The sequence below is a fragment of the Musa acuminata genome, chromosome BXJ2-6 (assembly GCF_036884655.1).
Source record: "Musa acuminata AAA Group cultivar baxijiao chromosome BXJ2-6, Cavendish_Baxijiao_AAA, whole genome shotgun sequence".
Classification (NCBI taxonomy): Eukaryota; Viridiplantae; Streptophyta; class Magnoliopsida; order Zingiberales; family Musaceae; genus Musa; species Musa acuminata.
In genome coordinates, this window is record NC_088343.1 from 12,820,193 (window position 1) to 12,834,771 (window position 14,579).

The 14,579-nt window shown below is 34.7% G+C and overlaps 2 protein-coding genes across 2 annotated transcripts; both read left to right on the forward strand.

Annotated features, from left to right (window-relative positions):
- Positions 1 to 10,276: 10,276 nt before the first annotated feature.
- On the forward strand, positions 10,277 to 13,558 carry LOC135614950 (uncharacterized). The gene is given in 8 exon segments (XM_065112842.1): positions 10,277 to 10,518; positions 11,541 to 11,678; positions 11,797 to 11,878; positions 11,992 to 12,068; positions 12,577 to 12,683; positions 12,906 to 13,017; positions 13,150 to 13,266; positions 13,365 to 13,558. Coding segments are annotated over 8 exon segments (852 nt in total). The 5' UTR covers positions 10,277 to 10,365; the 3' UTR covers positions 13,431 to 13,558.
- LOC135613863 (uncharacterized) lies at positions 13,558 to 14,235 on the forward strand. Its single transcript, XM_065110879.1, has 4 exons — positions 13,558 to 13,617; positions 13,704 to 13,782; positions 13,865 to 13,956; positions 14,038 to 14,235. The coding sequence occupies exons 1-4, from the start codon at positions 13,558 to 13,560 to the stop codon at positions 14,233 to 14,235; spliced, it is 429 nt and encodes a 142-aa protein (XP_064966951.1).
- Positions 14,236 to 14,579: the final 344 nt, after the last annotated feature.

Sequence of the window (14,579 nt, forward strand, 5' to 3'; positions counted from 1 at the left end):
TTCCTCCATATTGATTTGGAAGGGAAGAATCCCATTGTAACACGTATGTGGAACCACATCAGCTGCTTGAAGGCTGTGGCACGAGAGAAACAAACAAAGAACAAGGGGGAGCAGAGTTCGTCGGTGAAGAGGAAAATAAAACTCTCTCTCTCTCTCTCTCTCTCTCTCTCTCTCTCTCTCTCTCTCTCTCTCTCGCACAAAATTCCCTCTACTCTTCGTCTCTATCTTTCTATTTCTTAATCTTAAGAACATGTGATGGATGGTGGATGTTAGGACCATCCTTGATTCCTTGGGCTCTTGCAAATCAAGGTTTTGAATGACTCCATGGTAGCAATGCCATTGTGCTTTTTAGATCGTCATTAATCTATTCGTTCTCTTTCATGCACTGACTTGTTTTTGAGTGGTGTAGTTGAGCTTGGATCGCTCCACATCTTCTTCTTGGGTCCCAATGCATCGGGTTGCTCCTCCAATAGGTTGGGAGAAAAGGATCACTCGAACTCTCCCACCAAATTTGTTGATCCAAACTCGAATTTGATGATAAAACTATGTTGAGGCTCATAAGTTGACTTCATATTATTATGTTTTATGAACAGTCTCATTTATGAATTTTGTATAAATTTATTTATATATAAAAATTCTTCCTGATTTGTTATACGAGAGAATGCAAATAGAGATTTGGGCTTAAGTTTATATTGTTTATATAATATAATTTATTGATTAAAAATTTAATTTTTCTAAATGGATATAGAGAAGAAGTTCATAATAATGTGTCTTAAGTCGATTATTTTTAATTTATATTTCAATATTGAATCTATAAATTCTTCTTTTTGGCTTAAAGATCTTCTTTCTATTTCATAATTTTGTTTTATAGAATAGTTTATTTAGGTTTGGCCAACCTAACTAAATTGTTTTGAAATAGAATTTTTCTCTTATCATAATAGAAAAAATTAGAGAGAGACATCAATATACCATTATACTATTATCTATGTCATCATTTGCAATCATCAATATAAAGACTCACGATGAATTATCCATTTTGAGTGAATTCACATGATTTTATCATTTCAGGTTACTCCCAATAAGTGCCTTTAAGGGTAGAGGATAATGCTGGTGCTTATAAGACATTAGTTTCTTTGTTTCTCAATAGTTGTATGATTAAATATACCTATCAATGTCTGTCCTATTAGTACTAAAATGATAGAGATAAAGTCGACGATATTCGAATCAACCCAACTCGATTCGAGCCCATGTGTGGAAGAAACTTAACAAGAAACTTAATATATAGCATGGCTTAAATACTCCTTGAGAGTTGAGGTGGATTCAGGGGTGTACTCCATAATTGACTCCTTCCGACGCTTAAGTTAGTAACTAACAATAGTATAATATATATAATAAATAGTAATTAACTTTGATTATCGTACCTATAATAGCATTTTGTAATAGGTTAATAGAAGAAAATATTTCATACAATGTTCCTCCCATTGTCATTTACAGGCATGAGTGAAATAATCCTTGACTAGTATTTTTGGACTGATATCCATGTAGTCTAACTGTCGATCAAATCTTGTCCTCTCAATCGATTGTATTATGATGTGTACTACCACACCACACGTTCAATAGTTATTATGAGAGAATATTTTTCCTATCAAGAAGATTATGTTTTATTAATATGTTGACTGGGTATTCACCATCTAATTGACATCAAATGGCCGGCCGTTCAGATGGATTCAAATGAGTGTTTATTGAATATGATTCGCAAATTCTCATTAGAGAAGGTTTGCCATAGAAGTCTTCAATCCCTTTGGTTGCTTGAAACCATTGTCGATAAAACTTGAACCCTTTCGGATAATTTTGATGTATATAATTTCTCAGTCTTTAGAGAGAGAGAGGGAAATGCAATGATCAATTAGTTGGCCAAGTAATACAAGAAGATAAATCTCTCTTCTTCTTTTATTGATTAGGAAGCAGTCCTCTCGGTTAGACTTTTTGTTCCATTCTAATTTTAGGAGTACTTTTTGTTCCTCTCAAGTATAGTAATTCCTTTCATAATATGAACATATCATTAGTATCATTCACGTAAATGTCATATATATAATAGTGTGTATTTGGATCTTCCTCGACGTCTTAGCTATTCATGGAATATGAGAAGTAGATGACGAACCATCTACTTTCGGAAGATATTAAATAATGTTTGGTTCAAATCATGTTGAAAGATCCACTACAGATCATAAATTATAATTTTTTTAAGAAAAAATAAGTTATTTCATCTGAATGAGAAAGAAATGATGGATATATTATTGTATATTTACAAAATAATTCATAAGATTACATTAGATATAGATATTAATGAGCCGATTGGTAGATATTATTATTGTATCTCTCACTAGCACAAATCTTCTTGTTCATTAGCACATGTAATATATCTTCTAGTGTGTCTCTTCACCTCACCTTATAGATAGATTAGATCATATGGGAAAAAAAATAATCTTTTGGAGCGCTCCTTCCTATCTCTATAAAGTAATAGTAAGAAACATAAAAACATGGTATGTAATTTCGAATGATACCGTCCGGTACGGACGATACGAACCAGTCTGACGGCATATCGATACGTAGACCGTCCGCTACCGGATGTACCATGCTACAGTGCTACACTATAGCAGTGCTATAGAGCTACAGTAAGAGGAAATCGCTCGGTAAACCCTGGTGTACCGTTCAATACACCTTGGTGTACCGCTCGATACGCTGGTACCATACCGTACCGAGCCAATCTCAAAACCCCAATACGATATGGTATTGCATACCTTGCATAAAAGGTCATCGTCTCTCTATTCTCTCCATCTCTCTCTTACTCCCCCTAATATATTCTTTGCAAGGTATAGGAAATCAATCTAATGTTACGGGATAAAAAGAGTAAGAAAATTATAAAAATAAATTAAATTAAAAGAGAATAATATCAAATAAGAAAATCAAAATAATATCAAACAAGAGATAAAATTAAGAGCACTTATGAAATATTGTCAAGTGCACGTATATTTACTTCATGAATCATGATCATATTTATAGAACCTATTGATAACTTTCTCATCCATAATTAAATTAGGTATAGGAACTACCCCTATGATAAGAACTTCTAGCCACTAGGGTAAAACTACTTAGATTATGTTTAGAAATATCTAAAATCAAGATTTACTATTTTGATCCATACCGATGTACAAGCCCCGCTCAATTACAGTCGGTATGCTCAAAATAAGCTAAAAACCTTCGAAACACTTAGAAATAGAAAAACTAGAATAAAATTTTTAAATTATAAATAAATATAAATTTAGTATAATTTTTATAAAAATAAGTTAGAATAGGGTTTTAATGTCTACATCGTATAGTTTATGTTGTATCTACTCAAAATCATACAATTCCTTCCTCTTTCCCTTATGTTTATAAACTTGGTCAATACCTTCTTGAGTTCCAAGATTTAAATTTTCGATGACATGTATAAAATACTACTCCTCAGTCTATGCACCACTCTTAAATTGTGTAGATGAGACCATTGACTTCTCGGCGCCGTTGCCATCATCAATTGAGGCATTACTGTCCACGATACTGTCATATCTATATATTAAGCAGGTTGTTGAATGTGATTGATAAGATATTTCATCACCTGACTTGATTCTTTTCAATAGTACGGTTGATGCTACTATCTTCCCCTTTGTCTTTTTCTTTGCACACTAGATGAATGATCGTGATAGTTGAGTGTCTTTAGTTCCTCAAGCAATCTGACTCGATGTTGTCCGACTCTTTCTGTCACATTCTAACCATAAGGGATTTTCCTCTTAATCCTCTCAAATTTGATCCAATCCATAAATTGTACCTTTATTGAGTTTAAAAGAATAAAAATGCAAGAATGAGAGAAAAATATGAGTGAGAATGAGTTTGAGAGAGCTGAAAAGATTGAGATACTGATATGAATTGAAAGAGAGGGGAGGAAAGGGTTTAAAAACTCTTTCCTATAGTTCAAACAATTAATTTGATCATTTGATATAGGGCTATCTTAGCCCTTGATCGGTAATAGTAGAAATTTGATAGTTACCGATCAATACAAGTCGATAACGATCATATTTCGATCATTACCATATGGTACAAAACTCGTATCGCTCGATATAGAGTTATATTATGGTATCGCTCACTAGAGGATGGTCTGCATACTGGTCCACTGTCGGATCGCCCATACCGAGCGGTACACATCAGTATTGCAAACCTTGCCTAAAATATAGTAACTACTTAAGATAATTACTTATGAATCAATTTTTAATACTCTTCCTTGATTCATAGTTACATACATCAATTTGAGACCTAAAATAAATATACTTCTAAAGTGGAAGAGACTGAATGAGAATATCTGCAACTTATCCATTTATACTATAATACTTCATTATTATAGCTCCACTTGCTACAAGATTCTAGATAAAATGATAACATATCTCTATATGCTTTACTCTAGATTTTTTATCATTGTAATTATAGTTTTATTGTCACAAATATTTAGTTACTTCTTTTTGTTCTTGAGGAAAACCTTCAACGAGTCTTTTAAATCTTATTGCTTAAGCTAATGATGTTGCAGCTACATATTCTACTTTCGATATTGACAATGTAATTATTTTTTTTTTCTTTGAACCTCAAGATAACTTCATACAATATCAGGCTTCAAAAGGAGTTCAATTCATAATAATCTTTATTGGTAAAATATTTCGCACAAAAAATATTGTTACAGCTACTTCTGCCAAAAACTGATTTAGAAGATACCTTCCCTTAAGTAAACTTCTTATCATTTCAATGATAGTCTAATTCTTACGTTTAACTATACTATTTTATTTCGGTATATATCAATTCCCAATAAATATCATTTTCTTCAAAAAAAAAAAATTGAACTCATTAGATAAAAACTCATTATCTCTATCTATCCGAAGTGTATGTGGTGTTGTCAATTGACAACATCACATATACTTTAGTGTATACGGTATTGTCAATTCCTTATGAATATTATTTTCTTTTAGAAAAGAATTAAATATATTAAAAAAATTATCACCTTTATCTATCCGATATATATTTATATTATTGAATCTCGAATTTTGATGATGAAACCAACTGATAAGTGTTTATGATTTAATTTGTGTTTTGAGTGACGAAGGATGCTTCGACCAAGGAGAGACAATTAAAGCATGAAGAATCATGTTGGGCCAGAGGAAAATATGTCAGAAAATTGGACGTCGGGCCGGAGGATCGATCGACGTATCGACAGAAGGCTTCGGGTCATGGATTCGGGCATTGGGCCAAGAAGAGCATATATTGCGCCAAGGATATCGGAGTTGCGGAGGTCAACTGGCCAATTGGGCAATAGGCCGTAAGAGAGGACGATATGCTGAAGAATCGGACGAAGTGTCAATGGACCAATGACATGCCGGACAACATGATTCATACTTAGTAATAATTGTCTAGATCGAAGTGTATTTTTGTGTGTGCAAGATTAACTACGATCGCAAGACATAAAGCAAAATGAAGTCACGGAGTCAAGAATGCGATTTCGTTGGGAGTTCGAGAGTTCATCAAAAGTTTTGCTGGAACCAACCGAGAAGTCCAGGAGCATGTCGGAAGTCCGCCGGAACATTGCAGAGAGATCGTCGAAAGTTCATCGAAAAGATTGCTAGAAGCTCACCGGAAGAAATTGAACTTATCTTGCTTAGAATATATCTTAGGAATCGTACTTAGCACATTATTAGAGTTGGGATTGGGAGGTAATCCCATCAACTCTGTTATGGGCCAACTGGGCCCGAAGTTGGACTGGTTTGGGCCGGATTCAAGGCCCAACCAAGGTGCTGAATCCCTGACCGACGGTAGCACTACTTGGGGAACAGCACCCCAGGATTCCTAAGCGATGGTACCACTGGCAGCAATGCTGCCAACGGTGGTACCACCCCTATTTGGCAGTGGTACCACCCAGTACAAGATCCTGCAATGGTAGTGCCGCCTAGGAACGACGGTGGTACCGCTAGTACCCAGGAAACTTGAGATGAGACCTTTTTAGGCTCCAAGTTTGAATCAACTTGAAGCCTATAAATACCCCTCTCATCCCTGATTAACAAATATAAGCACAGAGTATTTAAAAGTGAGAAAACACTATTGCAATCACTAGAGAAATCCCCTCCTATAGTCTAAGTTTAGAATTCTGTTTAGGAGGAGTGTGTGCTTATAAATGTTGTCTCCTAAACCCGGTAAAAGGAGAAGAGGAGTGTAAGAAGGAGGTTGATCTTCGCCTATTAAAGGAAGATCGATAGTGGATGTCGGTGGCCTCGACGGAAGAGGAATTGGAGGAGTGGATGTAGGTCACGACGACCGAACCACTATAAATCGGTTTGTATTTCTGTTTTGTCATTTATCTTAACTGCAAACTACCTTCCTTACTTTACATCAACTACACTTTTATATGCTTTCAATTTAAAGATCTTTTCGAAATAGTTTTCATCGAAATCAGATTTTATCGTAAGAATGTTTTTCTAATCGATGTAATTTTTATCGCTGCACTAATTCACACCCCCCCCCTCTCTCTTAGTGTCAACTCGTTCCTAACATATACATCTATCATTTTGTCCTTTTACAAGTGGCTTGAATTTTTAAAAAAATTTAAATATTTTATATTTTAATTTTAGAAAATATAACGAACTCATACGACTATAATCATTAGTAAATGATATAAAATATCGATATCTACCTAATAATGTTCTATTCATAGGTTTATATAAATCAGCAAAAATTAATTTAAGATAATTAGATGCTTTTATGCTTTTCCAATAACAAATGGTTTCTTGTTTTATTTATCATAAATACATCCTTTATATATATCAAGTATATTAATTTTGGATAATTCAAAAATTATGTCATATTTACTTAACAACCTTAAACCCTTAATGTTAAAATATCTATATCTTAAATATCATAAATTAAACTAATTCTTTTGAGTTGCAATAAGAGCATGTTTTTCAATAACATCAAATAAAAATATCTTGTTTTGAATCATGCAATCACTTACTATAATTAGACCAGATTTTTTATTTTTAATAGTATAAGAATCATTATTAAAAATCATTGAATATCCATTATTCATCAATTGGCTAACACTCAACTAGTTATATGATAAACTAGAATAAAGAAAATATTATTAAGATATTTTACCTTCTCTTGACTTGTCTTCAGCTCAATTATTCCTTTCCCTTCTACTTGGATTTGTTTGTTATCTCTAAGCCTAACTTTTAGCTTGTGAGCTTCATCAATATCCCTAAACATTAATCTTATATCTAATATATGATTAGAATATCCACTATTCAAAAATTAAATATCAATTGAGATATCATTAACTTACGAATGAGTCATAAATAACTTATTATTTTTTTTATTTTTCTCCAAATAGCTTGTTTTTCTATTTTCCAGCAATTTACTTTCATGTGACTAAACTTGTTATAATAGTAGCATTAAATTCTACTCTTGTAATTTTTGTGATTATAATTTGATTGCTTTTATTTATCATATCAATCAAAGTTTCTCTTCCTCTTCCTCTTCCTCTTCTATTTTCTCTACTAAGAAAGTCTCCTCTATCATATTCTTTTTCTATTGAATTTTTTATCAGTGAAGTAGAAGATTCTCCTTTAACCTAAAATATTTTTTTTTTACTTTTCTCAAACGACCTATTCGGCCTTACTTCATGTGCTTGCAAAACCCATTATTATATCAAATGAAAAAATAGACAAATCTTTTGACTCCTCAATTGTAGTAATAATATGATTAAATTTTAGAGTTAAATTTTTTATTTTTTTACAATAATAATATGATTATGAAAATGATTACCATAAGATTTTATTTGATTGATAATTTTAGTCATTCAAGAAAAAAAATATTACATTGATTCATTATTTTTTATAAACAAAATTTTAAATTCACGATGAAAGGTTTAAAGTTTTACTATAATCATTTTTGCTGAGTCTTGAAATTTATTTTGAAGTATTAATCAAGCTTGCCTTGAAGTTGTAGCTACTATAATTTTTGAAAAGATTATCTCATGTATAACTTGTTGAATGAATAATAATGATTTTGAGTCATTTTGAGTCATTTTGTTTATTCTCTCTCAAACTAGTTTCTTCGTCGAAATCTATATATTCATTCTCTATTAAACCCAAAAAATCCTATATTTTGAATAGTATTTTTATTTTTATACTTCAAAATTCATAATATTTATCTGAAAAAATAGGAAGAAGGGGTTGAGTCATGGGATTTCTATTAGAAGCCAAGATGCCCAATTCATATTGAACTCGGCTCTAATACCGTAAATATTAGAGATGGAGGAGCAACAAAATGATACAAATAGAATTCTGTGAAAGAAAATACTTTCAAGCAAGAAAATTAAAATAGTATTAAACAAGCGATAAAATTAAAAATACTTATAAAATATTTTTAAGTGTGTAGACCTTTTCTTTTCTTCATAGATCATGATCCTATTTATAGAACCTAATAATAACTATCTCATCATCTAGTCACCTATGATTAAGTTAGGTATAAGAACCACCCCTATAAAAATAACTTCTTAGACCATGGATCACACTTACGTAGAATTACTTAGAATATGATTAAAACTATCTAAAATATGATAACTACCTTAGATAATTATTTATGAATTAATTCTTAACATGGAATTCCTTACCCCTTATATGGTTGTGTCCTAAGAAGAATAAGCAGTCATGGACTAATCTAATTACCATAACTTCACCGGCTTATGTTAAGCATTAAAGAGACCGTAGATAGGGAAGACGAAGAGAAAGGTGCATTAGGGAGACTATAAATATCCACCCCTCACACACTCTTCTTTACTGGTGTCATGGCGACCTTCACTTCTATTTTGCTCTCTTTTGTTCTTTAATTGTTTAGTATATGTCATGACTCTTAAGTTATTGGTTTCATTGTACATTGTCGATCTCTTAGGGCTCTCCACTCTCGAGTTGAGATAAAGAGATGGATATCCATTGTCACAATTCTTATGATTGCATTGTTCATTCCTTTTCGAATCCAAAGAAAATTTAAAACAAGGCAACCATGGGAAAGGGGACAACCCGTTGTCATCTCTTTGTCTTGGTTCAAGAGTGATGATGATTCATTGATGTGTCATTCATATGACGATTCATTAACTGAAAATATTCATTGATGTATCATTCATATTATGATTGAGGTATTTATCATATTACGATGAAACATCAACCGAGTAATATTGATGTGTCCATCGAGTGATAGATATGTTAGTTAAGAAATAATATGTCCATCATATATTAGTGAGGTGTTGATCATTTGTACGTGTCATTATCTTGTATCACCTAGTTTTTCATTAAGTTCAAGGTTGATTTATTTCCATTCACTTTGGTAGGAGAGATCGATCGATCGATCGTGTGAGTGAGTCTTTATCCAAATATAATTGATAGTTTGAAGTAATCTCATGCATTAAATCTCATTAGGTGCTACAATATCCAATACCAAATTTTATACTATCATGATATTTAATAGATCAATTAAGAGAGAAACTTTCAATGTCCTCCCACCGAAATGAGAATCTATAACAAAATCAACAATATATATATATATATATATATATATATATAAAATCTTAATTATTTAGGATCGACTACATTAATCATTTATCATTAATCATTGAAATATATAAATATATATTTAATTAGGTTTATAATAGTTACATTTTTATTTATATATTCTATTATGGTATTTTTAATTTTTTCTTTATCTCTCTTCATATCATTAACATTAATTATTTTATCATATATATTTTTTACTACTGCATGTAAAATAAAAAATGAATGAATCGCTTAAGTAAATATTAATTAGATTAAATGAATGAATCTCTTAACTGAATATTAATTATTTTAAGAATGGTTATAAGGTCTAAATGAGTATAATCCCCAACTTGATAATAATTTCACTATTTGTGTGCGTATATATATATATATATATATATATATATATATATATATATATATATATATATATATATATGGAAACATCGATGCCATACGATATGTATTCACGTGATTGTCACGTGTCGTATGAAATAGTGTGTATATGATGTATAATGACCTGTATCTTCCGGTGCATCTCCCGTTCGTCCCAACGAAGCCAAAGTAAGATATAAGAGAGAGAGAGAGACAGAGAGAGAGAGAGATTTCATGCAGGAGGAGAAGACAGGCCACGGCGTCCGACACACACAGAAGAAGCCGCGAGTACGAACCCGACGGTCTCCACCGCTCCTCGATCCATCGAAGAGAGATGAGGACGTACGAGCTCATCAAGGACAAGGACGACCTGGAAGCCGGCGTCAAGTACAACCGGAGAGCGTCGCGGAAGGATGAGGCGTTCGCCGGCCAGAAGCAGGGGCAGCGCCTCGTCTCCCTCGACGTCTTCCGGGGACTCACCGTCGCGGTACGTCAGCCGTCCACTCCGCATTGCTGTATTCCCTCACGCCTTTTTCTTCGGTCTTATATTTAGTAACTGTGTTTTCCCAATCAATAATTGGGATAATAAAGGATTCGGTAATTATTCGCTTGGATTCTCCATTATTCCTCTCCCAAATTAAAATATGGATAGATGTCGTTGTGATTTTACAGAATACTTTGTTGGAATAATTTATAATGATTTTGATAGTTTATCGTAAGATCCTAAACTCAAATCTCATCACAACATTGAAAGGTCATAGTCACTTTGCTTTGAATCCATTGCTTCCGGAGAAATGGCCGAAAAGATGCACACGGACACGGTAGTTTGCTTGCTGCAAAGTGCACTGCGATGCATCAGCGTCGTCTCCCACTTCCTTGCAATGTTGCAGGTGTTTTCTGCCGCCGACATACACCATCTTTTAACCGGAACGGATTAACGTAGCGGTGAGTCCCACTAGGATTTGACAACACTGGAGGTTCGTATGAGTTCCGACGGTGGAGGAGATCGATCACCAGTATGACCATACGAGCAATCCACCAAGAATAGCAGCTACTGTAGTGGACAGCATCACACCCGCCTTCGGTGGGCCGAGAAAGTATGAGCAGGTAGAGAGTGGAAGCATTCTGTTCTAGCAAACAGCATTTATCTCTTTTGATGGCAGAACCAGGATTTGCCATGAAGGCCTCCGGGGCTCCCATCCCTGTACTTTTGCGTGACTTGATGTGTTGCATCCCCGAAGAAGATGAGTACAACAGAAGTAATGAGTTTGCTACATTTGCCACTGAGAAGACATGTGGTAGTGCCAAAAACTTTGACCTGTGCCCGGTTGCCTCTGTTCATCGAAATCTGAAGATCTCAAACTCAGTCTTCTTTACGGAAAAAATCATTAGGAGAACAGTGAAATAGTAATGCATATTTGATATATAGTATAACATTTGACTCATATTATACTGCTTTTTTCTTTTAGTCTCATCACCTCTTAATAATTTACACATCATTTACTGCAGCTCATGATATTTGTAGACGATGCTGGAGCACTTTTCCCTTCCATCAACCATTCTCCATGGGATGGTGTAGCCCTTGCTGATTTTGTGATGCCATTTTTCTTGTTTATAGTTGGAGTTGCACTTGCAATTACACACAAGGTAGGCCTAATTGCTTGTCGAAATGCTTCATCCCGTTGCGGTATTTGTCACTTTTCATAGAAGTGTGTTAAGGATTTCAATGCAAGAAAGATGCAATTTACACTTGCTTTGTGCTCAGGGAGTCACAAACAAAGTTGTAGCAACCAGGAAATCGGTATTTCGAGCATTGAAGCTCTTTGTTGTAGGTCTTCTGATTCAAGGTATGCAACTCTTTTAGCTTTTCCTACTGCATTTACTAGAGGAAATTTGGTTCCTTTCTCAGTTATCTTAAATTCATATTTGGTTGCTTCCTGAATTGTCACAACTTTCTTAGGTGGCTTTCTTCATGGCCTTCACAATTTAACTTATGGAGTTGATCTTTTGGGAATAAGATGGATGGGAGTGCTACAGGTAGGATATCCACAATGATGCTTGCATATGCTACATAGATTGTTGTCATTCAGCTTTATGATGATTTGTAACAGAGCTTATAGTTCTAAGTTTGCCTACAAACTCTCATGTTGATTTCAATCTAAAATGCCTTAATTTTTCTTCTGATATGTATAACTGCATCTGTTTCATGGAGATCAGAAGTTCTTGTAGTCATCAGGTCCTTCTCAGAGTCAGCTAGACCTATCAGCAAGTGAAACTATGAATAAATTGTGATCAAGAAATTATCATCCACAACCTAATAATCACTATATGCTCCAATCATGCTACCAAAGAATACATAATCATCAAACCCAAATGATCCTGAAGAGTTTATACAAGATAGCTGCTGATTGGACCCTAAAGATTATATCCTCTCTGTTGCAAATATTAAAGAGCTGTATTATTATCTACTAAACATTATTTATTTGATTAATGAACTTCTATGTTTCTACAGGTTATCTGATCAGCTAAGTGTCTGTTCTTGCAGAGAATAGCAATAGCCTATCTGTTGGCAGCAATATGTGAGATCTGGCTTAAAACTGATGATAATGTTGATAATGGATATTCCTTGATCAGGCGATACCGATTGCAATTGTATGTATGACTCTGAATTTGGGAAATTATCAAGTGTATTTTGTCATTATTTCTAGGTTACTCTTCAATCATGACATCATGGCAACTGTTGAAGTTTGTGTTTAACAGACATAAAAATGCTTCACTAAAAATAAGAAAAAGAAAGGAACTGATACATAGAGAGAGATGAATGGAGAGAGGCATTAACCAGAGATTAATTGCAACATTCTTGTGTCTGAATAGGTTGATGGCTTTGATTCTTACAACCATTTACATGCTTCTTCTGTATGGCTTATATGTACCTGATTGGGAGTATCAGATAGCAGTGGGAGACTCCATGTCGAAATCCTTATCAGTGAGTCAAATGCCTTGCATCACACACACATTGATTTCTACTCAACTGATGCCCAAACACTATGATTTCTTACTTTGTCAACTCTGATCAAGTTTCTGCATTCCCATTGATATTGATATATACGAAAATTAGGTCAGATGTGGAGTTAGGGGTGACACAGGACCTGCCTGCAACGCGGTGGGAATGATCGACCGTCGGATCTTTGGCATCCAACATCTACATAGACGTCCTGTTTATGAGAGAACAAAGGTATCACTTGTAGTACCGGATCTACTTCATTGATCAATCCATGGATTCTTGTTCCTCCATAACCTTGTAGTTTCTTCCTCTTGTCTTCAGCAATGCAGCATAAATTCACCAGATAGTGGCCCACCTCCACCTGATGCTCCTTCATGGTGCCGAGCTCCTTTTGATCCTGAAGGACTACTCAGGTCAGCTATCTCTCTGCCTCACTGCCAACAAGTCGGGAGAATCATCCTATTTACCTTTTCTTTGGGTGTGTTGCTGCAACTAAAAGGAAGTCAATGCTGCAGCTCTGTAATGGCAACTGTTACTTGCTTGATTGGATTGCAATTCGGTCATGTTATCATACATTTTAAGGTGATGGATGGTCTTCTCTTCAATCTGTTCTTGTATGAAGAATCACTGTGTGTGTGTCAATGTTCAACACTATTGACTAAATGCAGGTTCACAAGGATAGAGTAATCCAGTGGATGGTTCCTTCCTTCTGCCTGTTAGCATTAGCCTTTTCACTGGACTTATTCGGTATCCACCAAGATTACCCCTTCGTCTTCTTCTTCTTCTTCACGTCAATTTGGTTCATGTCTTGCTTTCATCTTTGTTGTAGGAATGCATATGAACAAGCCTCTATACACAGTGAGTTACACATGCGTCACTGCCGGGGCTGCTGGAGTGCTATTTACTGCAGTGTATCTGCTGGTTGGATCTCCATAACCTATATCTTCTTTGCCATATGCATCTGCGACACTGCTCAGACTTCAACATTCTCGATGTCTACAGGTTGATGTCTATGGCTACAGGAGGCCAGTGTTGGCCATGGAATGGTTGGGGATGCATGCGCTCATGGTCTACCTTCTAATAGGTTGCAACATCTTGCCAGTTTTCATCCAGGGGTTCTACTGGAGGGAGCCTCAGAACAATCTCGTGAGTAAACCTAATCTGATGAACCCTTCCACTGATGCTAAACACAACTTCTGATGTCTCTGTTTCCAAAACAGTTGAAGGTCATTGGCATTTCCTAACTTTTGCGGAGGATTATGGTGAGGCATGCACGTAGTGGCCTCGTCTTCAACGATTGCTCTGTGCAGAGGAGGTCACAAGCATGTCTCGAGAGACTGCTGCAATGGTGGAGAGGCTTACTCACCAATTATGCGAAAAGGTGGTTAAGTTGCAGACCACAGAATCTGATTTGCGTGCATGCAGGATGTAATGTGTATACCAATGTCAGAGGAAGGAGTTATGGGTCTCCATCTTTTCTGCTATGTATTAATCTCTTTTAGGGATTCTAACCTGAAAGTATATTTGTCAGTAAGACTCATTGA